Source organism: Dipodascopsis tothii (genome assembly GCF_038497935.1).
Source record: "Dipodascopsis tothii strain CBS 759.85 unplaced genomic scaffold V1510scaffold_15, whole genome shotgun sequence".
NCBI classification, from domain to species: domain Eukaryota; kingdom Fungi; phylum Ascomycota; class Lipomycetes; order Lipomycetales; family Lipomycetaceae; genus Neoaidaea; species Neoaidaea tothii.
Window position 1 is genome coordinate 230,364 of NW_027117999.1, and position 24,087 is coordinate 254,450.

The 24,087-nt window shown below is 69.1% G+C and overlaps 9 protein-coding genes and 1 non-coding gene across 10 annotated transcripts; 5 read left to right on the top strand and 5 right to left on the bottom strand.

Moving 5' to 3' along the window:
• Positions 1-1,937: 1,937 nt before the first annotated feature.
• Positions 1,938-3,800, top strand: V1510DRAFT_407180 (uncharacterized protein; the record flags this gene model as incomplete). Its single annotated transcript, XM_066932404.1, has 1 exon — positions 1,938-3,800. The coding sequence occupies one exon, from the start codon at positions 1,938-1,940 to the stop codon at positions 3,798-3,800; it is 1,863 nt and encodes a 620-aa protein (XP_066788929.1).
• Positions 3,801-4,356: 556 nt separating this feature from the next.
• V1510DRAFT_403201 (uncharacterized protein) lies at positions 4,357-5,622 on the bottom strand (the record flags this gene model as incomplete). The annotated part of the gene is made up of 2 exons (XM_066932157.1): positions 4,357-5,489; positions 5,520-5,622. The coding sequence occupies 2 exons, from the start codon at positions 5,620-5,622 to the stop codon at positions 4,357-4,359; spliced, it is 1,236 nt and encodes a 411-aa protein (XP_066788930.1).
• Positions 5,623-6,873: 1,251 nt separating this feature from the next.
• Positions 6,874-7,981, bottom strand: V1510DRAFT_128555 (transcription initiation factor IIF, beta subunit). The gene is made up of 3 exons (XM_066930298.1): positions 7,678-7,981; positions 7,430-7,646; positions 6,874-7,398 (listed from the first exon to the last, which is right to left on the bottom strand). The coding sequence occupies exons 1-3, from the start codon at positions 7,924-7,926 to the stop codon at positions 6,926-6,928; spliced, it is 939 nt and encodes a 312-aa protein (XP_066788931.1). The 5' UTR covers positions 7,927-7,981; the 3' UTR covers positions 6,874-6,925.
• Positions 7,982-8,169: 188 nt separating this feature from the next.
• Positions 8,170-9,300, top strand: V1510DRAFT_434949 (uncharacterized protein; the record flags this gene model as incomplete). The annotated part of the gene is made up of 2 exons (XM_066935541.1): positions 8,170-8,425; positions 8,456-9,300. The coding sequence occupies 2 exons, from the start codon at positions 8,170-8,172 to the stop codon at positions 9,298-9,300; spliced, it is 1,101 nt and encodes a 366-aa protein (XP_066788932.1).
• On the bottom strand, positions 9,030-11,082 carry V1510DRAFT_128586 (uncharacterized protein). The gene has a single exon (XM_066930299.1). The coding sequence runs from the start codon at positions 10,828-10,830 to the stop codon at positions 9,301-9,303; it is 1,530 nt and encodes a 509-aa protein (XP_066788933.1). The 5' UTR covers positions 10,831-11,082; the 3' UTR covers positions 9,030-9,300.
• Positions 11,083-11,321: 239 nt separating this feature from the next.
• Positions 11,322-13,143, bottom strand: V1510DRAFT_417158 (Alpha/Beta hydrolase protein). The gene is made up of 3 exons (XM_066933898.1): positions 12,780-13,143; positions 11,973-12,745; positions 11,322-11,941 (listed from the first exon to the last, which is right to left on the bottom strand). The coding sequence occupies exons 1-3, from the start codon at positions 12,979-12,981 to the stop codon at positions 11,390-11,392; spliced, it is 1,527 nt and encodes a 508-aa protein (XP_066788934.1). The 5' UTR covers positions 12,982-13,143; the 3' UTR covers positions 11,322-11,389.
• A 3,916-nt stretch (positions 13,144-17,059) lies between these two features.
• Positions 17,060-18,489, top strand: V1510DRAFT_417163 (Homeodomain-like protein). The gene has a single exon (XM_066933899.1). It carries the CDS (start codon positions 17,261-17,263, stop codon positions 18,146-18,148), a length of 888 nt encoding a protein of 295 aa, XP_066788935.1. The 5' UTR covers positions 17,060-17,260; the 3' UTR covers positions 18,149-18,489.
• Positions 18,490-20,899: 2,410 nt separating this feature from the next.
• On the top strand, positions 20,900-20,970 carry V1510DRAFT_t137. The gene has a single exon. It is a non-coding gene; the product is annotated as a tRNA-Gly (tRNA).
• Positions 20,971-21,157: 187 nt separating this feature from the next.
• On the top strand, positions 21,158-23,706 carry V1510DRAFT_417166 (ribonucleases P/MRP protein subunit POP1-domain-containing protein). Its single transcript, XM_066933901.1, has one exon. The coding sequence runs from the start codon at positions 21,220-21,222 to the stop codon at positions 23,557-23,559; it is 2,340 nt and encodes a 779-aa protein (XP_066788936.1). The 5' UTR covers positions 21,158-21,219; the 3' UTR covers positions 23,560-23,706.
• V1510DRAFT_417165 (uncharacterized protein) lies at positions 23,534-24,070 on the bottom strand. The gene has a single exon (XM_066933900.1). It carries the CDS (start codon positions 23,985-23,987, stop codon positions 23,610-23,612), a length of 378 nt encoding a protein of 125 aa, XP_066788937.1. The 5' UTR covers positions 23,988-24,070; the 3' UTR covers positions 23,534-23,609.
• Between the last annotated feature and the right edge of the window lie 17 nt (positions 24,071-24,087).

The following is a 24,087-nucleotide window of genomic DNA, read 5'->3' on the forward strand; positions in this document are numbered from 1 at the left end:
CCGAGCGCCCGGCGGCCCGCCACGGCCGCACCCGCGGCGCTGCGCAGGCCTGCGCAGCGCTGCCGGCCGATGGCCCAGCCCGCGGAGCTTGCGCAGGCTCTAAGGGCGGCGTGCATGCTAGCGCGACGTGGCGTGCGCTAGCGCTGCGCGTATCCCAAAGGTCCGGCACAACTTTAATTGCGCGTACTGTGCGCGCACCCTTCCCGCTCTGTTGGGTCAGAGCCGCCCCTCTGGTTCGCGCGGCCCCGCCGGTCGTACCCGGCCCTCCTGCGGGTCGTCACTAGCGCACGCTGTTACCCACGTCGCACCGGCAACGCTCTCTGCCCGCTTGGTAGGGTATGGGCGTCCGCCCGCCTACCTCACCGCCAGCTGGCCGCGATCGCCGCCGTTCGTTGTTTGCTGGCAATCGCACGGCGACCGCGGCCGCCGTGCCGGTCGCCGCCCGCGCCCGGGTCCGGCCCGGCGCCGTCTGCCGCGCCAGGCCCGGGGTTGGGCGCACTCACTCACAGGTCGACGCACGCCCTAGCGTCATGGCGGGGTCCGCACGCGGCCGTGGCCATCGGCCACAGACGGGCCACAGGCAGGCCACAGGCCGCACGCAGCAAGCCTGCAGGGCGCCCACAGCTGCACCGGTCTGCGCGACCTGCACTGGCCCTGCACGCCCGACACGGCGCTATCGTCGCGCCACGGTTGTCCGCGGGTTAGATAGCCCGCGACTGCGGCGTGCGTCTAGTGTGCGCAAGCTATCGCTAGAGCCCAGAGCGTGCAGCTGACTATCTGCTATCAGTCCTGTGCCGGCCGCCCGCGGCCGCTGTGCCGTCCGCTGTCGCGGCCGGCACGGTCGGGCGCGTGGCCGTGACCGTGGACGTCACAGCCGCCACCGGCCGCGTGGGCATCGCCACAGCCGCGGCCGCGGCCGCGAGCCCGCCGACGGGCGGGCTGCGGCCTCCTGCGGCCAGTCGCCGCCCGGCTCGGCGCTAGCCGGTCCAGGCTTCATTTACGGTCGCATGCAGGCTATTATCTCTAGCCCTCGTCGGTTTTCTGGTAATCACCTCACTTTAGCCCTGTTCGCCTCGTTTGCCTCCGTTTCGGGCGTGACGACTGGACCTTGCACACCCACTACCGGGGGATGTGGCTTGCGGGCCCCGCGGCGGCGGCCGCGGGGCCGGCCGCGGGCTGGCCGGCCGCCGCGGCGCGGCTGCCGCGGCTGACGGCGGGCCGGCTGGGCGCAGCAGACGCCGTGGCCGCGCCCGGCCGTTTGGATCGGCTTCGGTTATAGTTTGTACCCTGGGTTTCGCCAGGCGGTGCTAGGCTCCTGTACCCTCCTGTGGCCTCCTGCGGGCTCCTGCCGGGCAGTGCTAGCACGGCCCGGCCGGCAGTCGTGCCGTCCGTTTCGAGTTGGCCGGCCGGCGCCACGGCTGCGCGCACAGAACGGGTGCCGGCGATCTAACCGCGGTTTCAGGTGCGCTGGGCTCGCATCGCTCCTTGCGGGTTCCTAAAACTCCGACTACACGCCGTACGTTGGGCGTATCTGCACGATCAGAAACGGAAGCATGGACAGACTATCGGGGTACAGGCCATGCGGGCGTGGGCGCCGCGCACGTATCTGCAGCGGCGGTCGGCAGCGGCACATGCGGCGGTGCTAGCCTGACACCGTCTGGCGGGCGGGCTGCCATTAATATAAGCCCGTATGGGCGGTGGTGACGGCGCGATATAAATATATTGCCCGGCCGCACCGCACGGTCTTCAACTCGCTCGCTCGCTCGCCTGCTGTCCGGACTCGCTCTGGCTCCGCGGACTCTGTTGCGCTCGCTCTTCGCAGACGCTCGGCACTCTAGGACGTCTGGACTCTGGGCTCTGCGGCCCGCTGCTTCCCGTCGGTCTCTCCGCCTGCTAGCACGATGATGTCGGCGTCCCGGATCAAGCTCTCGGCAGCCATGGACATCGACCCGGTGCTGGGTGCCCCGTCGTCGTCGTACGACACGCTCTCGGCGGCTGCGCAGCCGCCGTTTGGCGACAGCGACATCTACATCCACCCGCAGCAGACGTACACGCCCGACCGGGGCTCCGACGATGGCGAGAACTACTTTGACAACAGCTACAGCGGCATCTCGCCGCGGGACATCTCGCACGAGACACCCAAGATGGGCGGCATGGCCGCCGACAACTACTTTGGAGGCTCGTACACGTTCTCGCCGGACGTGGGCGTGTCGGGCGCGCACCCGGCCGCAATGGGCGGCACCGCGGCCAGCCTCCCCGGCCCGGATTACTTTATGATGGACAACGACTCGTCGTCGGCCTACGAGTATACGACGTCGTCGTACTCGATCTTCCCGTCGGCGCAGCCGGTGAAGGCCATGCAGCCGTACGCCGCCGACGACGCGGTCCCGCGGGCGTCGTCGTCCGAGTGGGACATGCTGTCGTACTACCCCGGCATGAAGATGCCGTTTGGGTCGGCGCCGGCGGCCGTGTCGTACGGGCCGTCGTCGTCGCTCGCGGACGAGAGCTCGCCGCGCATGTACGCGTCGGCGGCGCCACCGAGCACGGCCGGCAGCGATGTCAGCCTGGCCAAGTCGCTGCACTCGACGTCGTCGGGGCTGCACTCTGTCTCGGGCGCGTCGTCCGTGAGCGACGTCAACACGCTCAAGCCGAGCGCAAGCGCGGCCAACACCGACGACCGCAAGGCCTACGGGAGCAAGGACAAGACCGACAAGCGCGACGGCGGCGCGCAGCTGGCGCAGCCGGTGTCCGGCGGCGCGCAGGTGCCCAACAGCAAGTTCCCGTGTCTGACGACGGCCACTGCGCTGGCGGCCGAGGAGATCGCCATGTCGTCCAAGCGCGTGCGCCGGCATAAGAACTCGATCTCGGAGAAGGCGGCCATGCTCAACCGTGAGATTCGGCCACCGCTCAACACAATCGGCTCGCGCAAGCCGCTGGTGCTGCCAGAGCTGCCGCCAGGCAAGACCAAGGAGGACCTGGACCCGGAAGACCTGGCGCGGTATAAGCACGTGCATCGGCTGCTGCGCAATCGCGTGGCCGCGCTCGCGTCGCGCGAGAAGAAGAAGATGTACATCGAGCATCTCGAGGAGCAGAATGGCATGCTCGAACAGGAGAAGCGCGAGCTCGAGGCCAAGGCTGAGGAGCTCAAGCAGTACGTCGAGGTGCTCGAGAAGAAGCTCAAGGACGCCGAGTCGCCGGCACGCTACATGGACAATAGCCGGTTCGTGGCCCAGCCGGTGGTGGTCAAGCAGGAGGACCCCAAGGCGGTGCTGGCGGGCCGGCGCTTCGCCGGCGGCTCGGTCATCCGCGACCGCGGCAGCGACCCGATGCTAGTCGACCCGCTGCCGGTTGCCGCTGCCGCGGCGGCGCCGGGCCCGGCCGCTGAGCTGCTCGCGGCTGTCGCCGGCCCGCTCGGCGACCAGGCCGAGCGCGCGCCGCTGGCGGTGGGCATGCTCATGCTCATGCTCGTCGTCAACCTGATGGTGACCAGCGAGCGCTCGTACGACGCACACGTCGTCAGCCCGTCGGCCCAGAAGCTGGCCTCGCAGATCCTCCAGGGCCTGCGTGACCCGCACCACGACGAGACCTACATCCGTCCGATGGCCGGCGCCGAGCGCATGGGTCTCTGGAAGGTCACCAAGCACAAGACGCCTGAGGAGGTGAGCTCGGGCACGGTCGTGCGCGTCATCGCGCCTCTGGACTCGGCCGTGCCCGGCCCAGCCGACGCCACCGACGTCTACGTCGAGGAGGTCGAGATGGTCGTCAACCGTCGCGAGACAATTCGTCTGGACGAGTTCTAGGCGGCACACTTGCTACATTGCTATGGTACGCGGAGAATTGGTTTGTTTTGGTTGGTTATTGCCTTTTGTACAGTTTTGCCCTTGTATCCCCAGCCCCATTGATTTTGTTATGCGAACCCTTATTAATTATTATGACTTGGCCATGTCGGATCCGGCGTTTTTTTGATTTAATTTGTCTCTGGGTTTTGTCATTTTGGAACTGAGGTCTAGGCCTGTTGGTCGTCGACAGGCTGTTTTGGTGCTTTTACACGACTTGGTCTACATAGGTGAATAAATAACATCCTAGTGGAATGCAAAGAGATGCGGTGCGGCGGGCCGCGGGTCGCAGGTGCGAGTCGCGGGTCGCGGGTCGCGGGTCGCGGGTCGCGGGTCGCGGGTCGCGGGTCGCGGGTCGCGGGTCGCAAGCCGCGGGTCCAGCTGCGCGGGCCGGGCCGGCGGAATGGCGCCGCACAGAGTGCGGCATGTAGCCGCGGCAAAGAGCCGCATATAGCCGCACATACCCATATAACCGCATGCACGCACCCGCACGCCCCGCCCGCGTCCTGCGCCCCCGCAATCAAAGCGGCACGTAGTCCCGCTGGTCAGCCAGTGCACCGTCGTCGTCGTCGATCGCGTCCGAGTCAAAGTCGGCGTCATCCAGGTCGTCGTCGTCGTCGTCCTCGAGATCACTGTCGTCGTCGGCAAGCGCGGCCAGCACGTCTGCCGGCAGCGTCGTGTCGGCGCGCGCGCTGGCGGTGTCTGTAAAGGCGACGTCGGCCAGTGCCACGTCACTATCGGTGGACTCGGCCGACCCCCCGGCGACGTCGGCGGCGTCGGCAGCGTCGGCAGCATCAGCAGCCGCCTCGCGCCGCGCACGGCCTGCCCGTCGCACGTGCTTGAGCTTGCACTTTTCCGGGCCGCGGTGGCACACGCCCTCAGCGTCAAAGTCCGGGCATTCCGCGACGTGACGGTCGGTGCACTCGGCGCCGCTTGGGCAGTACCCCAGCAGCGCAAACGGCCGGCACACAGGCGCCCCCGGTGCCGGCGTCATGTGCGAGTACCGGCAGTTTGCGTTCGAGCAGTGGCCGCGCGCAAAGTGCACGCACAGCGGCGCGTTGTGTGGCGACGGCTCGTGGCTGAGATCGCACGCCGGGTCGGCGCACTTGTTTTGCAGAAACCGCGGACACAACGCGACCCGGGCCGGGTCATGGACAAACGGGCACGACAGGCCGCGGTCGCACTTGCCGGTCGCCGTAAAGTAGCGGCACGGCTGGTCCGGCGCCGGCCGCAGCCCCGTGCGGACGACGCCCTTGCGCCACAGGTTGCCGTTCTTGCTGCGCAGAAACGTCAGCCCCGCAAACACGGCCTTGCGCGGCGACGCGGCCGGGCCCGTGCCCGTCAGCCGGACCAGCTTGGCGCCGCCCTTGGCCACGCGGTACCGGTCGCCGGCAATGGTGACCTCGCGCAGCGACGCGACCGCGCGCGCCCGCCGCTGCTCCGCGGCCGCCCGCCGCGCCGCGCGCGCCACCCGCGTCTCCTCCATGGCCTGCGCACGCGCCGAGGCCATGTTCGGGTAGACGGTCGTGTTGATTAGCTGCATGTGCCGGTCGCGCTTCGACACGAACGACCCGGTGTCTTCGGCAGGACTGAGCACGAGCGACCGGTTGCGGTGCGTCCGGCCACGGTACGCCGGTCGATACCGTCCGCGGCCTGCGTCAGCCATGCCTTGTGGCCGCCTACCTCGGGTGTACGGCCGGCCGGGGCCGGCACCGGCGCCGTACTTGTGCCGGTTGATGGCCCCAGCCAACGTCTCGATCTCTTTGAGCAGGTCCGAGTCTGACATGGTTCGATCTGGATCCTCCCGCCTGCGAGTGATCTGTTCGAGCGATCCGTGCCGACTCTGTGTGCCGCTGCGGCCTTGTGTCGGAGTCGACGTTGTCGACTGTGGTGAGGAGAATTTGGGATCGCCCGAGCTGTAGTTAAGCCTTTGGCAACCGACCGGCGGGTTGCCACCCAACCCTGGCCACACGTGAGCGCGTGGACTGGCACGACCGACACGGCCGGGCACGCGAGGCACGGCGGCCAGGGCACTGCGAGTGCGCGCCCGGTGCTGTGTGTCGGGTGTGCGTGTGCGGCTACATGCGGCTATATGAGGCGCGCCGTAGCTCGTGCGGCGGCTATATGCCCACCGTGGGTGCATGGGCATGCGAGAACGGACCCGGCTGAGGGCGGCTGCCTACAAGTAGCGGGGCGTAGTGTGCTTGGTCCGCCGTGGCAGGGTCGCCTCCGGAGACTCGGCGGGTATATGGACATGCGGCTATATTCTACGGCGGTTGTATGGACATGCGGCTATATGCTATAGCGGTTGTATGGACATGCGGCTACATGCGGTTATATGAACATGCGGCTATATTCTACGGCGGTTGTATGGACATGCGGCTACATGCGGCTATATGTACGTGCGGTTATATGAATATGCGGTTATATGACACGGCGATATGGCATGGCGGTTATATGCCATGACAGTTCATGGACATGGCGAGAACATGACCATAACGGTTACACGGCCGTAACGGTCCACGGCCGTAACGATTACGCGGCCATAACAGTTACATGGGAGTAGCAGTCGTATGAAGACAGCGGCTATATGGCAACGGCAGCCGTATGCCCCCCCGGCGATTCCGTCAGGGGCCGGTGCCTGCGCGCAAGAGACTCGCCCAACTGTGTACCTACCCGCAGGCCAGCCACTTCGACAGGGTGCCCGGACTCGGGCGGCTATACGGCGGCGGCAACCCTGTTAAGGGAGCTACCGCTCGAGCGGACTCAGTTTAACAGAAAAAAGGTCAGCGACGGCGACGCCGCCGCCGTCGGAACCCCGGGCGGCATTCTGCGCACGGCGGCTACATGCTACGTGTGGTGCGGGTATATGACGTATGCGGTTATATGGTGTTTTTGGTGCCTATATGCTGTACGCGGCTATATGGCAGCAGCGGCCTGCGCAACGATTGTGCGGCTGACCACACGCAGCCTCGCACCGCCGTAGCACAGCCACTGCGCAGAGCAGGTCTCCGCCGCTGTAGATCTGTTGTTGATCGCCCGCGCGCAGCCGCGCGCCCGCGGCCGCGCCTCGTGCCGTCCAGACAGCACTAGTCGGACTCGTCCTTGCGGCCGCCCTTGTACTCGGGCTTGAGGGAGTACCGCAGCGCGTACGGGCCCTTTTTGTTGAGGATGGCGATCGACTCGAGCACCTCCTTCAGGAACGCCTCCGGCTGCTTGGTGCGCTCGCGCAGGCTCTTGAGCGACCAGTAGTCGTACTCCTCGAATAGCTTGAACAGCAGGTCCAGCAGCTCGTTGCGGGGCATGCGCGAGGCCTTGCCCTCGATGGCCAACCGCTCGCGGTCGCGCTTGTGCGACGAACGCATGAAGAGCGACTCCTTCATGGACGGGCCGGCCATGGCCGTGGTGACGCCCGGGATCTCATTAAGGAGCGTGACCTGCGGGCGCGGCGCGGCCTCGGTCTGCTGCTGGCGGCGAGCGATAAACGCCGAGTAGTTCTGGTCGGCGGCCGACACGGTCAGCGAGGCCTCGTGGTAGACGGTCCCCACCAGCGCGGTTTTTTCTGGCGTCAGCGGGCCCGTCCGGCAACGTACTCGGGATGTTGACGCGGCCGTACGGCACAAACCGCGGCTGCGGCTGCTTGCGGACGCGGTCCGGCCGCTTGCCGCGCGCGCGCGCGCCGTCCTCGAACCGGTCCAGGTTGCGCTCAGAGAACACGTACGTGTTGCGCACGGTCTGGTTGGTCACGGCGAGCTTGTACTCGCGCGGCAGCGACGCCGTCGCGGCCGACTCGGCCAGAATGAGCCGGATCTGCGGTCAGCGGCGCCGCGGCCGGGCTTACGTCCGACGAGTTGTCCTGGCGGATCCGCACCGTGCCCAGGTCGCCCGAGTTCGCGGTGGTGCCGGCAGCCAGCCAGCTGTCGCGCAGGAACTTGGGCATCCGCACGAGCCAGACCTTGGTTTCGGCGGCGGCCATGTTGAGGTCCCCGGCGTCCTCGTAGACGTCCTCGTCGCCGGCCTCGGACGCGGGCGAGATCGACTCGTCGTCCTCGTAGCCGACGTCTCTGGGCTCGCTCTTGATCGTGGCCATCTGCAGTCAGCTCCGCGCGGCGGGCGCGTACCTCTGGATCGGTGGTGAGTGGCGGCGTAGCGGGTGGGCGAAGATGGGAGAGCCGTGCTGAGGAATACGCGGCGGTGCGGCGGTGCGGCGGCGGTGCGGCGCGGCGGTGCACCCGCCGCACGCCCTGCGGCGCGAGCCGCACGCCCTGCGGCTCCGTGCCCACGCCTCCGCCGTGCCCACGCCTACACTCTCCCGACCGCATCCACGACCCCAATGGCCGCCGTCTACGTGTTTGCGCTGCCCACCACCGGCGCCGCGTCCTTTGCGGGCGCGCTCGGCACCGGGCAGGCCGCGCAGCTCGTCGCCGACGCCGACGCCGCCCGCGCCCGCGTCCGCGACACGCTCAAGCGCGCGCGGCGGGGCGCCGCCGACTCGGCCGCCGCCGTCAACGCGCTCGAGGAGTATCTGCCGTACGCGGCCGCTGTGCGCGACGGCGTCGCATGCGGCCGGCTCGGCGCCGGCGACATAGGTACGTGCCGTGCTGGACGCGCTGATCCAGTGACCGCGTGGCGCCCGGCGATCGTGCCGGCGTCGGCCGTCGGGCCGATCAAGGTCCGCGTCACGCTGGCCGACGAGCCTGCGGTCGCCTCTATCGCGTACGCGCTCGCCCTGGCCGCCCGTGCCGAGGACACGCTCGCCGGCGGCGCGGCCGGCCGGTTCCAGGCCGCCAGCGGCCTGCTGCTGCAGGCCCAGGCGGTCCTGGCCGGCGTCGCGGCCGCCGGCGGCAGCACGCCGGACGTGCAGCCGGCCAACGTGGCGCCGCTGATCGCCATGCTCGCCGGCTCGGTCCACCTGGTCGTCATATACCGCGCGCTGGCCGAGCCGGGCACGACGCCGCCGGGTCTGCTGGCCCGCGGCGCGATCTACGCGGCCGAGCGCTTCGGCGCGGCCGCCACACAGCTGCCACGGGCCCTGGCCGGCGACGCCGTCGTTCGCTGGCTCGAAGACGCGCGCGCGCTGGCCTCTGCGTATGCCGCGCGGTTCCTGGCCGTCGCGGCCGAGGCCAAGGGCGACGTTGGCCGCGCGATCGCGCTCTGCGCGGCCGCCCGCGCCGACGCCCGCTCGTCCAGCGTGCCCCGCCGCGACACGAGCGCGCTGCGCGAGCGGCGGCGTGCCCTGCAGCGCGAGCTCGACGAGCTCGAGCGCACCTACCGCGCCCACAACGACCGCATCGCGTTCCAGCCGGTGCCGGACGCCCGCGACGCCGCCGCCAACTGGCCGTCCGGCCGCGAGCTCGTGCCGGCGCGCGCCCCGTGGACGCCGACGCCGGCGGTCACGTTCGGCGACGCCGCCGCGCCGGCCGCGGCCGGCCGCGACTACAGTGGCCGGGGGCAGTACTACTAATCAGATCATGTATTCGTGGATGCGTGCGCGCAGAGCGCCTTCTTCGTTGGCTGCGTCGAGGTCCTCGAGGTTGCCGACGAGGTCCCGGCCGACGACGACCCCGGGCAGGGCCCGGCCGGCCGCCGAGCGCGCCCACAGCTTGCGGGCGCGGCTGTCGGTGGCCGTGTCGACGAGCGTGTACGGGACCTTGTTGGCCATGAGCAAGACCTCGAGCCGGTTCGTGCGGCTGGCCACGCTCACGCCAAACGCCGATCCGCCCGTCAACGACGTGTAGATGTAGACCGGGGCCGTGCCTTCGAGCGGCTCCAGCGGCGCCGGCGCCTTTGTCTTTTTCTTGGCCTTGGGCTTCTTGTCCGTGCCGTTGACGTCCTCGAGGACCTTCTTCTTGGTCTTTTTCTTGCGAACGACGTCGGTTCCGGCCGGCCTCTCGTTTTCTTTGCCGGTGGGCTCGGTGACGGGGGCTGCCGGAACAGGGGTGGGCTCAGCCGTGGCCGGAAGAGTCTGGGGCTGGTCCTGGCTGACCGGAGCCGCCGTTTCGACGAGTGCAACCGGCACGGCGGGCTCGGCCGTGGCCAGAGACGCAGCGGCGTCCACAGACTCCGCCTCGGGCTTGGGCTGGGTCTCGGCGACTGGCGCAGGCGCGGTCCCGGCCACAGGCTCGACCACAGGCTCGGCCACAGCGGGCAAAGGCGTGGCGTCGGCCTCGACGGCCTCCACCACCTCGACGGCATTTTCGGCCACCACCGCCGGTGTCGGCGCCGCAGAGTCCCCGGCCGCACCGTCGGCAGTGTTGGCGATGCCACCAATGAGCTCGACAGGGTCTGCCGCGACCACAGCCAGCGCGGCGGCCTCCACGGCCGGTTCTGTTGTGTCGCCGTCCAGCCCAGCCACCCCTTCTGTAGCCACAACCACGGCATCCGCGGCCAATCCCGCCGACGACACGGCCGTAGCAGCCGCGCCGTCGGTCCCAGTGGCCGCGTCGGCCGGCTGCGGCGTCAGATCGACCGCCAGCCCAGCGTCCGCAGCCAGATCAGTTGGCTGCGCCGGCGTCTTCGCCGTGGGAGCCGTCGCCACCGTCGCCGCCGTCGTATTGTCCTGTCCAGCGTCCACCGCGGCGTCCGCCGTCTCCGTTGCCTGCCCGGTCACCGCCGCCGTCGCCGTCGCGCGCCCGTCAGCAGCTCCCGGCCCGGCCGGTCCGTCGCCGTCGCCGCCCAGACCCGTCTCGGCGGCGATCTCCGGCACCGGCTCGACGCCGCGCACACGCTCCGCCGCTCCACGTCCGTCTGCGCTCTCGTGCTCTCTCGCCATGCTATCGGTCTCTGTTTGAGTCATCGTCCCTGGCGCGGGGCCAGGAAGAGTCGCCCTGAGGCCGGCTCCAGCCGAGCCGTGCGGCTCCCCTGCCCCCTGACCAGCCGCCGTGTGTGTGTCCGCCGTGACCGGTGAGTCCGCCGGGTCCGCGACCGAGTCCGCCGGGTCCGCCGGGTCCGCCCGGTCTGCTGGATCCCGCGCCGTCGCCTCCGTGTCCGCCATGTCCGTCGCTGTGTCCGGCACGCCCAGCCGGCCGGTTAGACTGCCAGCTGCACGCACAGCCGCCGCAGTGTGGCTGCAGCGCCCCACGTCGGCCGCGCCAACGGCCGCACCCGCCACGGGCACCGGCCGGTGGGGCGTCGTGCGGCGCACGTGCGGCGCCGATACCCGCCGCACCGGCTGCGGCGGCGGCAGCGCCGTGTCCGGCAGGCCAAACGCGCCCAGGCACCCCGGCCGGCCGCCCCAGCGCGCCGGCTGGCCCGCGGGCTGGCCCGCCGGTCGGCCGGCCCCGCTGGCCGGGCCGGGCGTGGTGAAGACGCGGCGGGGCAGCGGCCGCTGGGGCGGCTGGTCGGCCGGGCGCACCGGCGGCGCCGGCTGCGCCAGCGCGCCGCCGTCCAGCCGGTCCAGCTCGGCGAGGATCGACGCCAGCAGCGAGTCGTCAGGCTCTGTCCGGTCGGCCATGGCAGGCATGTCGCAGGAAGAGCGCCGGCGGCGCGGCCAAGGCAGCAAGGGACCGCGCCGGCACGTGACCGCGTAAACAGAGCGCCGCGCGGCGTGCGGCTCAGCACCCGAGCGGCGTGCGGAACGCCTCGCGGTTGCGGGCGGTGCGCCACAGCGTGGCGCGCACGCCCGCAAACACGCGGTCGACCGCGTCCACCGCCCAGAGCACGTCCAGGTGCTCGTACTCGGGCACGACCTCGGCGTGCACGACTGTCACCTCTGTCTCGACCGTGGCCAGCCGCCGCAGCAGCCGGTCGCCGCCGACAAGCGAGTCCTGCTCGGCGATCCACAGCGCCAGCGGCGGGCACCGCCGGTCGAACCACGGCGCCGCGTCGCTCTCGAAGATGCACCGGCGCGTGGCAAACGAGTCCCGGCCCAGCCACCAGCGCATGCTCTCGGCCGAGATATACACCGGCGAGAAGTAGAACATGCGGTCGCGCAGGCCGCGGTCCCAGCGCGAGTCGCTCCACCGGAACAGAAAGTGGAACATGGCGTACGACAGGTGGCCGAGCAGCGCCTTGGGCAGGAAGTCGCGCAGCACGATCATCGACGGGATGAACGCGTGCATGCCGAACGTGAGCCGGTACAGCAGCGGCGACATGCGGCGGATAAACTGGCGTCAGCGGCGGCAGCGACAGACTCACCTTGAAAAAGCGCCGGTCGACGAGCGGGCCGGCGTAGACCGCCGGCGCCAGCGCGCAGAACACGCTGAGCCGCATCCCCAGGTCCGGGCACTGCTCCCGCGCCAGCGCCAGAAACGTCTCGGTCGTGCCCTGCGAGTGCGCGACCAGACCGAGCTGCGCGTGGCCGGTCGCGTCCAGCACGTGGTCGACAAACGTCGGCAGGTCCTTGGTGGCCATCGCGCGCACGTCCCAGTCCCACATGCGCGGGTCGTTGTAGCTGAACTCGACGTGGCGGTGCGTGAACCCGCAGCGGTTGCTGCCGATCCACACGTCGAACCCGCTCCGCGCCAGGAAAAACGCCAGCGAGTCCTCGTCGTTCATGCAAAACGCGCCGGCACTCTGCAGCAGGCCGTGGATCAGCAGCACCGGGTACCGCGTGCGGCGCTGGGCCGAGGTCTCGCCGGGAACGATCACCCGAAACAGGTCGAGCACGAATCCGTCGGGGGTCACGACCGTGAACGACCGCACCTCGAGGCCGACCAGGCCCGCATAGTAGCCAATGTCGCGCACGACCTTGCGCTGCGCCTTGCTGCGGCCGGCCGCGCGCACGCGCTCGATGTCCGCAAACGGTCGCCGCGGCCGCGGCCGCACAACGCCCACGGCCGACGACCACGCGCGCTGCACGATCGCGCACACCAGCAGCGATCCAAAGAACGAGAGCGAGAACACGGTCGAGACGCCGCGGATGGCGTAGCACATGGCCGCGCTCCCGATCGTCGGCGGGCCGTACCGTCCTGGGGTCAGCGCGGCCGTCCGCGCCCCACTCACCCTCGTCGGCGCCGGCGCCGGTCGGGCCGGGGCTGTCGAGCATCGGCAGCTCAATGTCGTGGCCGGTGCGCGACGGCTGCGGCGTCGCCGACCGCGCGCTGACCGTCTGGCGGTCGGCCTGCTTGAGCCGGTCGTACGACGACGTGCGCGACTCCTCGGCGCCGACCCGGTTGGCCGCCTGGGCCGAAAGTCCCGGGCTCATTCCGCGCTCTCTGACGGGCTTGCCGTCCCGATTGAATGCCTTGGAGGACGCCAGCTTGCCGGTGTTCCACTGGATGACGATCGATGGGCGATCGCTTGGGACCTTTGCTATTTAAAAGGGCCCCTCGGGGTTTGAACCCGCGACTACTCGCTTCCCTCTGCCCTTGCCACTGCTCCACCGGCCCCACCCACGGCCCCAGCGCCGCCGATGGGCGCCCGACCGACCGCCCGGCCGCGGCCGGCGCCGCAGCCCGCGCGGCTCGCGCCGCACTTCGTGCGGCTCAATGGTGTTGTGTTGTTGCCGCGCCGGCGCCAGTCGTGTTGCGAATTGCAATCTAGACGCGCTGCGCGGCGGCGGCCGCCCCCGTGCCACGGTCTGCCGTGCCCCGTACCGGTGCAGCCTGGGCGCGGCCTACACGGCGCGGCCGGCCGCCCGGCGACTCGTGGGCGGGCGGTGCGCGGTGCGTTTGTTCCTGGCGCGCGTCCGCGCCGCACGTGCACCGGCAGCACGTGAGCCGCACGCTTGTTTGTTTCTTTGTGTCTTGTCCTCCGTCGTGCGGCGCTGGCCGCCGGCCATCGCCGCCGCGTCCGCGCCGCCGCCCTGGACCGCCGCCAAACGTAGCTATCGTACGCGTGTGCCGCACTGGGGGGCGGGGGGCGCCGGCGCCGCCGACTTGGCAGCTCCGGCAACTGGCTACGGCACCGTCGCCTGCGCCCCAGCGGCTGTCCGTCGTCCAGCCCAGCCGCGCTGGTCTCGGCACCGGCCAGGCGAGACGGAAATTATTATGGCGTCCGCATCGCAGGGGCGGGCGGGGATCGGACGGCGCAGTCGCCACCCGGCGTAGGAGACTCACCCCCACGGCGCTGGGTCCGTTCGGCGGCCGGTTGGGCCGCCCCCCTGGAACCTCGGGCTTTCTAGCGGCTACTCCGGCCGGCATCGGCCGGTAATCCCGAGATCTGTGTCAGACGGTCCCGAGCACGTACGTCATGGACCGCGCCCGTACGCAGCAGTCCCTTGCCAGCCATCGCTCGACCTCGCGCCCGTCCACGCTCGAATCGAGCCTTCCACCGCCTGCGCGGCCGTCTATGCGCAAGCGCGCCCCGCGTGATCTTCCAGCCATTGTCCTGCGCCTCGCGTTCCATGCATGGGCATTGTGCCACCCGCGGGCTACGTCCAGCCTGTACGCGCTACGGGCACTGTGCTGTGCAGGCCATGGCGTTTCGGGCACGGCGCGGCCGACAGCTACGCAGACGCGCTCCTTGCCTGGCTGCCTCTGGACGCGACCATTTTGTTTACATGATACGTCTTGTGTACTAGATGCGCCCGCCTAGTGCCGTGCTAGGTCCTGCCTTTGGCGGTGGCCGAGCCGGTCGCGCTCGATTGGGCAGCCCGGCCCTGCGCTCAGCCCTGAGTTTGCCGCTGGAATCCGACTAGGCCGCCTGCGTGGGCTGTGTTCGGCTGGCCGCGCCGGCCCTATCTCATCCGGACGTTGGCCCGCCGCTGGGCGATGCTGTGTAGGGCTCCGCCAGGAGCCCACAGGCGGCACAGACAGCCGCGCCAGCTGGCCGGTCGCGGCTGGCTGGCTCTAGCCGACCAGCGGCTTTGCGCCCGTCCGCGCGTCCCAGAGCCGGCACCACGCGAGCGGCCCCGGCGGCCGCGCAGGCGCCCCAGCGGCGCCCCAGCCACGGCGGCGAGCCAGCGTACGCTGGACGCTGGCCCTAATTCCGATTCGACGTCATCACCGCAATCTCGCGATCTTAGATCGCGTCGGGCGAGACTCGCATCCAGCTAGCTGAGTCTAGCGTGCGCCCTGCGACAGACGGCGCGCTATGCCGCCGCCGGGCTGAGCCGCTACAGCTCCGGGCCCTGGCAGGACGTCGAGGACGCGCCGGTGGCCGGGCGTACCGGCACCCGTCAGCGGGCTCTGGTCGGCGCCGCGCCACACGTGGCTACGCCTGGCGGGCCGCAGGGGTGGTCTCCTGGCTGACGCCGCGGCGACCGCCAGCACCAACGGCGGCCACCGTGGCCGTGACCGGCGTGCTGGCCGTGTGCTGGCAACCGCGAGCGCCGCACGCGGCCGGCGCCCGCGAGAAGCACGCGGACGTCCTTACTCGAGCGAGCCAAACCGCATCACTCGGCTGGCGGTCGCGGACGCGCCCGGCGGCTGCCCCGCAGCCGCCTGCACTCAGAGCCGGTTCCGGCCAGCGGCGCAGCGCCGTTGCGCGGCCGTTGCAGTCGAGGCCGCGGCGTGTTCTCGCAGGGCGGCCGCGAAGGGCTAGGCTGGCAATAAAGTTCGCATATATTAACGACGTGGCTGTCAAAGGCGCGTGCCTAATCCTAGTTCGGGCGGTTCCCAGTCTGGGCCGCACGCGAACAGAGCAGGCAGCGTCGCGCGGCCGACGGCCACGAGCGCGGCGGGCGCGAGCGCGCGCGCCGGCCGCGGTCGGCTACTGCGGCCCTGGGCGGTCTGCCGGGCGCGCCTCGCGCGGCGGCGCAACGGCGGCGGCGGCAGGCAGGCAGAACGGCGGCGCCCGCTAGCGCAGAGGCGCCGGATGTGTGTTAGTGCATGAGTCGAGGTGAGACACGGTCCACAGGCGTGGAACGGGCCCCGGCAGTCGGCACGCGGCCAGGGGCTCCGCGCGCCGGCAGCTCAGGGGGCGGTGGGCAGCGCCTAGGGCGTGCGGCGCGTCGGCTGCAGGCTTGGCGGTTCGTTTGCGCGGCGGGCGCGCGCGGTGTGGACTGCGCGGTGGCTCGGGCGGCGCGGGTGGCGGCGACTGCGCGTACGGCGGGCAGTTCGGCGGTCGGGCCGGCGCGCAGGGGCGCGGTGGCAGAGCGGGCGATAGAGCCTGGGCAGAGCACGGCGGCGGCGGGCTATTTCGCAGCAGCGCCGGCCTAGCGACCGCTAGCGACAGTTATGCGCGGGCAACAGTCGTGCTAGCCGTCGCCTGGCGGACGAGCCGCGCTAGCCGAGTTCGGCCGCAGGGCGGCGCGCGCGGGGCGCCAGGCGCCGCTACTCCGCATGGGGGCCGCAGGCCCATGCCCGGGCAAGGTGCGCGCTAGGCCAGGGCGGGCGGGCCGGGACGCGGTATGCAATACCGCACCGTCCTTGCGTCGCGCGAGGGTAGACCGGTCCCTTGCGGAGCCGTTCGGCGCCGGTACTCACATGACGCGCTAGCGCTGCGGGCGCCGGACGCCCGGGCGCGCGGCGCGCCGATCCGGACGTTGTCTGCGGCGGCTCGTTGTTCGCTGCGGGCGCCCCCTTTTCGCAGGACCGGCGCACAAATAGAGTTTGCTACTTCTAGCCAGCCCGCTGCGCATCGTCCAAACCAGCAGCAATCGGCGGCCGCCGGTGCACCGGCCGCGCGCGGATCAGCGGCGATCAGCGGCCGCAGCGGACGGTGCGGCGCCCCTCGCGGCCCCCCCGGCGCGCATAGGCGCTAGCGCGGCCGGCTACTGAGCGCGACCTGCCGCCTGCTGCAGGCTCCTGCAGGCGCCTGCGCGCGCACTGCCGCCGCTGGTCCCGATCGGGCACGGTGCGGCGAGAGCGCGCGCACTAGTGCAAACCGTCTTCCCGCTAGCCTGGCCTGGCTTGCCGGGTCGGGCCCGGTGCCGCGACGTCCCGGCGAGTGACAGGTTCATCCTGTTATTGTAACTTGTGCCGGGCGCGCGCTACGCCAAACAAGGGCGCCGCTCACGTTGCGCACCCTTTGGGCGACCACGCCCACACATCGTCCCCTTCCAGACGTTATCGTCTAACCGATTGCCGCTTGCAGGCGCGCGCGCGCACCTGCCGCCGCCCATGCCCTTTCCACCCCGGGTGCCCGTCGTTCTGTCCAATCTTACTGGCGTCGAAGCTTGCTTCTTTGAGCGTGCTCGACCAAATAGTAAGCCGGCTTATTACCTTATGTTAGGGACGACTGCACGATTAGGCCTAATTCGCCAGGACGCACGCTAGCCAACGTGTGCGCGCATCCTCTCGTGCGCTCCGCAGGCACGGTTGCGCCCAGACAAGCGCGCTCGTTCTATAATTATCGGCTGTATATATAGAATCCCACCCGCACCCGCTCCGTGGCCTGTACCGTTCCTCTGGACCTTTTGCGTGTTGCTAGTTGCAGTGAGCACATCGGCCTGACGCGGCCGCAGATATATATACTCGTGCAACACTCCCAAGCAGCACCAGGCGCCCGCGCGTGACGACGCTGAGCGCAGTGTTTGATAGGCGACTTCCCCGAGTCTCCCCGGACACGGCACTCCCGGACGCGCCCCGACAGCCCGCGCGATGGCCAACCGCCGCGGCCCGTGGTCCGCGACCGAGGATCATCGGATCCTCGAGCTGATCAACCATTATGGACCGACCAACTGGGTCCGGATCGCACAAATGCTTGGCACGCGCACAGCCAAGCAGTGCCGTGAGCGCTACCACCAGAACCTCAAGCCGTCGCTCAACCACTCGCCGATCTCTCCCGAGGAGGGCCAGCTGATCGAGCGTCTGGTGAACGACCTGGGCAAGAAGTGGGCCGAGATCGCGCGCCAGCTGGACGGCCGCAGCGACAACGCGGTCAAGAACTGGTGGAACGGTGGCGCCAACCGCCGGAAGCGCACGGGCGACCCGGTCGACGGCCGCCGCCGGTCGTCGGCCAGCCTGCCGTCGCCCACGTCGTCTGACGGCCCGGACTCGCCGTACGCGGCACCTTACTACCCGCCGCGCGCGCCGCCGCACTCGGCTGGCTCGGCCACGCCGCCGCTGGTCTCGGACAGCTCGGACGACACGAGCTCGACAGCCGGATCCGACGACGAAATGCGCCAGCGCACCGACTCGGCATCGTCGGCGGCCTCGTCCGTGACGGCTGCGCCCGAGCCCAAGCGGCCCCCTCCGCCTTCGCCGCGTCATCGCGCTGGTCGCCACGACTACTACGGCGGCTATGCGTCGCCGAGCCCGCACTACGCGACTCCCTACTCGCGACCGGCCCCGCACGCCTACAAGTGCCCGCCTCCGGCGTACGACCCTGTCGTTCGCGACCCCCGCGCGTACGAAGCGCCCAGCCACTACCAGCCCTATTACCCCCAACCGACCTACTCGGACTTCCGGTCCACTGGCCGGTCGCCCAAGATGCCGTCGTCGCCGCTCAAGGACGACCGGATGCACATCAGCAACCTGCTGGCGTGAAGCCGTCGCAAAAGTTTTGATTTATCCTGCCTTCCTTGGTCGCCTGTTCGATATTCAACTCCACCCTCTTTTCGACTCTGTACAATGGTTTGATTTCACCGCTACTGTCTATCTAATCCTGAGTTTTGTGCCTACGCTCTCTATTTTGCTTAATATTTTTGTCTATAACTTATTCTTTTGGAGTCTTGTATAATTTGTCGCTATCATTACAATAGTCTAGTGGAGTTACGCGCGGATGGATAATACTGATAATAATAATATAATTACTCTTGTCTTTGTGTTCTACATACGTCCGGGCGGGTCTGCCGTCTGGGGCCTGCAGTCGACAGTTAGCTCGCCGGGTGCGACTTAGCTGCGATCGGACGTTTGCCAGCTGGCTGGTCCAACTGCTCGGCGACGGTGTGCCTGTCGCCGTGCCTGGCCGTTCGCAAGCTATCGTGCTGCGCCATGTCGCCGACTGCGGCCGGCTGCCGCCGTCTGCCGCCGCCTGCCGCCGCCTGCCGCCGCTCGCCTATCGCTTCCGACTCCTGCGCGGCTTGGTGTCTGTGCAGACTCTCTGCGTCGATCGCGGCGTTGTGCAGCGCTTGTTTGGCGGGCGTTGCCTGTCCCAAAGGGGATATAAGTTAGAACCCAATAGAGTTAGGACGTGCAGCTCAGACAACATGGCGCGCCAAAAAAGGAAATATACATATTTAGGTTGTTTGAGGACTGGTTATTGCTTGCCGACGGTCCATTACAGGCCTAGTTCAGGCAATAGAGTTCAATTTTAAAGACCGACAATGACAGCGCCATGCTGCGCGCGACTGCGGCCGCGGCCAGGCGACGGCGCCTTCGTGACGTGCGGCCGGTGGCGAGTGGAGCACGCTGAGTGCCTATATGCGTGTCAACGTCGCAGGTCGAGGGCACGGTGTAGAGAATAGCTAGGCGAAACTGGCGCTGGCGCGTGAGCCAGGACCCCCTGTGCCGATCGCTGCAACCGAGACGGTGGGCTGATTCGGCACATCGGCGTCCGAGCGACGGTCGCGGGGCCGGGGGGAACGTCTGCGCCTGAAACGGCCGCGAGGTGACAGCAAGCGGGGCCGGATCGGGCTCTGCGCCAGCAGCAGCAGACGTGGCACCGTCGCCGGCGCCTGCGCGCCAGGTGCAGCTGCAGCCTGCCGACTAGCCGGCGTGCGTTAGTGGGCAGCTCCTGGGCAGGCACGCCCACTAGCGACCGGTGGACGTGCGTTCTGGAGCGCGACGAACGACAGCCGGCAATCGTCTGCCACTCCGGCCTTTGGTCGCTGTCACCGCTGGCATCGGCGTCACCCATCGCGACCAGCTTGGTTACGATCACAGCCAACTGTACGGCGGCTGGCGCGACCGCTCGTCTGGAACCTCCGCGGACAAAATCTGCGACACGCCGGGCTTGGCACGCGTACCGTTCGGTTGGCAGGGGACTGCGGTGGAGACCTGCTAGCTGTAGACTCGTCGCACCGGATTAAGGTTAAGGTATGTCCCGTTTCGTCTGTTCTGGCTCCTGCCGTATGTGCCCTTCGTGCATGTCAGAGCGCACGCAGCCTGGGCAAACGCACGCTCGCCGCGATGCACGACTATAATGCACGTTATGTAGCGCGCGTTAGCGTGAATCGTAGTGTGCGGCAGATTACAGCCGCCGGACACGGCTAGTGTAGCGGCGGCGTGCACGCCATGCGCGTTCGTATGCGCTTGTGGTCGGCGCCCTTCGTCTGGTCTCAGACCGGGGCGGCAGTCTGGGCGCGCCGGCGCCGCCGGCGCCGCCGCCGCGCCGCCGGACGTTGAGGCCGACACCGCAACTGCCGAAACAACGCGTCGCAGGCCGGGCTCGGAGCGCTGCTCTCGACGACTGCAGCTGCGACTGCCAACTTTGGCGGGCGCAGCCGCTGCGCCGAGTGTCTGGGTCGGGGTGTGCGGTCTAGGAGACGCCCAGGACCCAGGACACCGGTGCACTAACCCCAATCGGGGACGAAACTGAATCCCCGGGGCAACCCAGCGAGTCCGCTAGGTCCGGACCTCGGCCCATCGTAGCGACCTGCGGTGCCCGCCCGGCAGCGGTCCCGAGCCCGCGACGTGCCGCAGTGTCGGGTCCAGCACACCGGGCGGACTGCCCTCGTCGTGTCCTGGAATCTGAGACACAAATGCGTCAGAGATAATTCCGGGCCCAGACTAGGTTTCATGCGCGCCGTACCGCGTACCAACAGGCCTCTGTTAAGGTTCAACCAAGGGTTCATTTCGCCGGCAGCCTCCGGACCACGCGCCGTGTTCTGGAATGTCCCCGGCTGCCCACTCTGGAGCGGTCACGCAAGGGGTCCTCAAGCGCTTCTGACCAAATGATGAGCCAGTCCAAAGCCGGTTGCACCACACTTGGCCGCCGCATACGGCAAGCGCGGCTGGCCTTCGCCCTCGCGTGTTTCAGCAACCACGCGGGCTGCAGCGGCGTCTGCAGCAACGCCACGCCCAGCGCGCCCTTGCGCACACGCCTGCCTCGCACGCGCCGCTGGCCAACGCCATCAACGGCATTGCAGCGCTGCTGCAGCAGCCGACCTTGTAGTCCGGCCAGACGTGCGTGCGTGCGCTGGTCGCGTCCGACACGTGTAGACGCGGGTCTATGCGCGCGTGCGTTGCCACCGACCCACCCGGGCTGTCACCTGAGCGCTGAGCTGGCGCGGGTGGAGGTGTGGGGTTCGCGGGGCCGGAGTTAGGTGTCAATGGCGCCAAAGGTTATATCGAAAGGCGCCAGTGGTTTAGCGGTAAAATCTGTCGTTGCCATCGACAGGCCCCCGGTTCGACTCCGGGCTGGCGCATTTTTTTTTTGCGCGCCGCGACTTGGCGAACTGTCTCACCGGCTGCGCGTTGCCACCGTGTGTTTGCCGCCGTTGTGGACCGAGCGCGGGTAAGACACATGCCCGAAGCAGGGGTGTTCTCTTACCCGGCTGGCACCGTTGCCCGCAGATGTTACCCGGAACATCGCGACCCGTTACCCGGGCTGCACGGTTTTTCGCGCCGCCGCGCCCTGACCGCTCCGACGTCTCTTTTGCTCTCGGTACGCCGCAATGTCCCACAGACCGGGCGGACACACCGGTGGCGCTGCCGTCGGAGCCCCCCGAGCGTCTGACCAGGCTGCCGCGTCGCGGGCTGCCGGATCGCGCAAGCGAAAGTCTGAAAACGCGGCTCCAGACCGGCCGTCGAAAGGACCACGAACGGCCGGATCGGGCGGCCAGCACCGTCCAGCGCGCACTGCCCGTCGTCTAGACGCACGCTACATTGCCACGCAGAGCAGCGAGACTGCACTCAAGGACGGCCAGCTCGACGTCGGCCATTATGTCGCCGCCCGCGCGTTCGAGACTCAGCAAATGCTGCGGGCGCTCAAGGCCGGCCGCGACAACCAGAAGCAGCAGGCGTTCCAGGCTGTGCCGCGGTCGCTGCGGCGGCGTGCCGCCAGTCATCATCTCAAGCGGCTGCCGGCACGATTCCTGGCGCGCGCGCTCGAGCAAGAAAACGCCCGCAGGCGAAACGGCGAAGAGACGCGGGTCAAGCCCCGCCAGCGAGTGACCAAGCTCACGCAGCGCAAGCAGACCGCGTACCGGCTGCGGCTCTATGCTGAGCGGCGCGCCGCGAAACGCACCCGGCCTGACACGACCAACGCGCTCGTCGTCACTGCCCGTCGAATGTATCTTCCGGTCGGCGTCAACGAGCGGGCGGTGTACGTCGTGCGCGACCGCAAGTTCCGCGCCCGCCAGCGCGACAAGATTTGGCTACCGACCCATCTCTGGAACGCCAAGCGGGCCCATCTGAGCACGCACTGGGGCTATTCTGTGGTCGACCATCCAAACGAAAAGTGTTTCCGGCCGACCCATCGCACTCAGGCGCACACCCGCAACCGCAACGAAAACGCGGTGGTGTTTGACACAACATACGTGGCCAACCTCGTGCTGGCCGGCCCGGCAGCGGCCTGTGCGCTGGTCGTCAACCAGCTGTCGGGAGGCGCGGCTGGTCGGGGGGCCTACACCCCGGGAACGCGTGTGTTTGAGGGCAGCGCTCTGGCCGCCAATGGCGGCCTGCTCGGACCTCTGACGGTGTTTTGGCAGCCCGAGCGACTGTTGGAAGACGCCGGGACGCGCCAGGTGCTCGTGCGCGTGCACGCAGCCATGTTTGATGATGTCTGGGACCGGCTGATGGAGCTGGCCGGTCCTGCGGACGTTACCGTCCACGACTGCCGGTTCGCGCTGGGCTCGATCGAGCTGTTCGGCCCCGATCCCGAGGCTGCGCTCCGCAAAGCTGTGGCCATGGCTCCTGAGCTCGCCGCCGACGGGCCCGCGCATCTGCATATCGGCATGGCCTGGCAGTACATGTTTTACGATCCTCGGACGTACCCTTCGGTCAGCTGGCGCCGGCCCAAGGCGCGGTCGGGCGGCGGCAGCCTGCAGACACAGCCCTTGGACGACGCGGGCCGAGAGGCTATTGCAGCGCGAACTGCAAGCGTGTTTTCGGCGCGTGGACGCAGTGTACGGCCGGTTCGTCAGGCTGCCGCAGCCAGTTTGGTCGGCCGCCGATTTGGCGGCCGTCCGGACGCAACAGCAGCTGTGGCGGGGGCGAACGGCACAACGTACTATGCCGACGACGTCCTGGTGCCTGGCCTGGTCTACCGACAGCGGTCGGGTGGGCTGACGATGGTTTTGCCCTGGCAGTGGGTGCGGCACTTCTACAGCCGGCTGGCCGTCGGCGGCCAAAACATGTTTGGCGGCCTCAACCAGTACCGGCAGATCATGGCCGAGCGCGGCCGGGCGTACTTCCCGGACGACTTTCCGGCAACGCCGGCCGGTGCGGCTGCAAATGCCGAGCAGACGGCGGCGCGTCGGCTGTACTGGGAACGGCGGCCGCCAAGCAAGCGCACAAACTATGAGCGCGTGCGGCTGGCGGCAGCCGACGGCGAGGGCGAGCTCGGCGACCCGTTTGCATGCGACTGGTCTCTGCTACGCGGGTCCGTCGACGACGAAGACAAGGTCCAGGTGGAGGCCCTGGCCAGCGGCACCCGCGGCGTCCACGACGGCCTGCTGACAGTGCAGCTGGTCGTCATCTCGCGCGGCGCGCCGGGCCCCGCAGCTCGCGTCTATGCGATTCCTCCGGACGCCCACGAACAGTGGATGGCGCTGCAAAGAGACCGCAAGATCGTCCCCGGGCGGGCCGAGTATCCGCCGTGTCCGTCGAAGGAATACCTCGTCGGCTTTGCTACAACTGCCGGTTTCAATCTGCAGAACGGACAGGGCGGCGCGACGGCCAGCGTGCTGTACGCGCGGGCCCGGCGGCTGCGCATGCTCGGCGACAGATACTGCATAGTCCGAGACTCGGGCGAGACGTACGGGCGACTGGCGGTGGTCAAGACATGTGAATAGATAATACAAGCGGGTAGTCCCTGACAATGTCTGTAGGTCCAGAGCTTGGCCTAAGCCATGTCCTGGACGACGGCGAGGATGAAGCGCGTGTCGGGCACGACCAGGAGCTCGTGGTCGCGCGTGCGCAGCCGCAGAAGCCGAACCTCGTCGTCCGCAAAGAGGTCCGAGGCGATGGTGGCCGATGCCGACACGAGCTGGACGCAGCTGCGGGCGTATCGCCGGGTGAGGTCGTCGTCGACCGCGGTCTTGGAAGGGCTCTGGGGGGGCGCGAGGGTTGATCTGAGGACGGCCCCAGAGGCGCGATCGAGGACGAGCACACCGCGGACAGAGTGCTTGGCCGCGATGCGGCCGAGGATGGACTCGATCTCGCGAGTGTCGGCGGGGGAGAGGGTGCCGGAGACGGTCGCGGGCGCCAGGATGGAGGCCATGCGGTCGGGGAAGGGACGCGGCCGGGAAGAGCGCGCCGCAGCGCGTGCGGCGAGGTAGCGCGCGGCTAAGCCACTGATGGCGCACCAGTGTGGCGGTCAC

What these genes read in the sequence shown, in the direction of transcription:
- V1510DRAFT_128555 (XM_066930298.1), bottom strand. Translation starts at nt 7,926, where the DNA reads ATGGCCACGATCAAGAGCGAGCCCAGAGACGTCGGCTACGAGGACGAC. An exon ending in GCCAGGACAACTCGTCGGAC is followed by an intron (nt 7,647 to 7,677) that starts GTAAGCCCGGCC and finishes CGCTGACCGCAG; the next exon opens with ATCCGGCTCATTCTGGCCGA. An exon ending in CGGCCGCGTCAACATCCCGA is followed by an intron (nt 7,399 to 7,429) that starts GTACGTTGCCGG and finishes CGCTGACGCCAG; the next exon opens with AAAAAACCGCGCTGGTGGGG.
- V1510DRAFT_128586 (XM_066930299.1), bottom strand. Translation starts at nt 10,830, where the DNA reads ATGGCGGACACGGAGGCGACGGCGCGGGATCCAGCAGACCGGGCGGAC.
- V1510DRAFT_417158 (XM_066933898.1), bottom strand. Translation starts at nt 12,981, where the DNA reads ATGAGCCCGGGACTTTCGGCCCAGGCGGCCAACCGGGTCGGCGCCGAG. An exon ending in CGGCGCCGGCGCCGACGAGG is followed by an intron (nt 12,746 to 12,779) that starts GTGAGTGGGGCG and finishes CGCTGACCCCAG; the next exon opens with GACGGTACGGCCCGCCGACG. An exon ending in TCGACCGGCGCTTTTTCAAG is followed by an intron (nt 11,942 to 11,972) that starts GTGAGTCTGTCG and finishes CGCTGACGCCAG; the next exon opens with TTTATCCGCCGCATGTCGCC.
- V1510DRAFT_417163 (XM_066933899.1), top strand. Translation starts at nt 17,261, where the DNA reads ATGGCCAACCGCCGCGGCCCGTGGTCCGCGACCGAGGATCATCGGATC.
- V1510DRAFT_417166 (XM_066933901.1), top strand. Translation starts at nt 21,220, where the DNA reads ATGTCCCACAGACCGGGCGGACACACCGGTGGCGCTGCCGTCGGAGCC.
- V1510DRAFT_417165 (XM_066933900.1), bottom strand. Translation starts at nt 23,987, where the DNA reads ATGGCCTCCATCCTGGCGCCCGCGACCGTCTCCGGCACCCTCTCCCCC.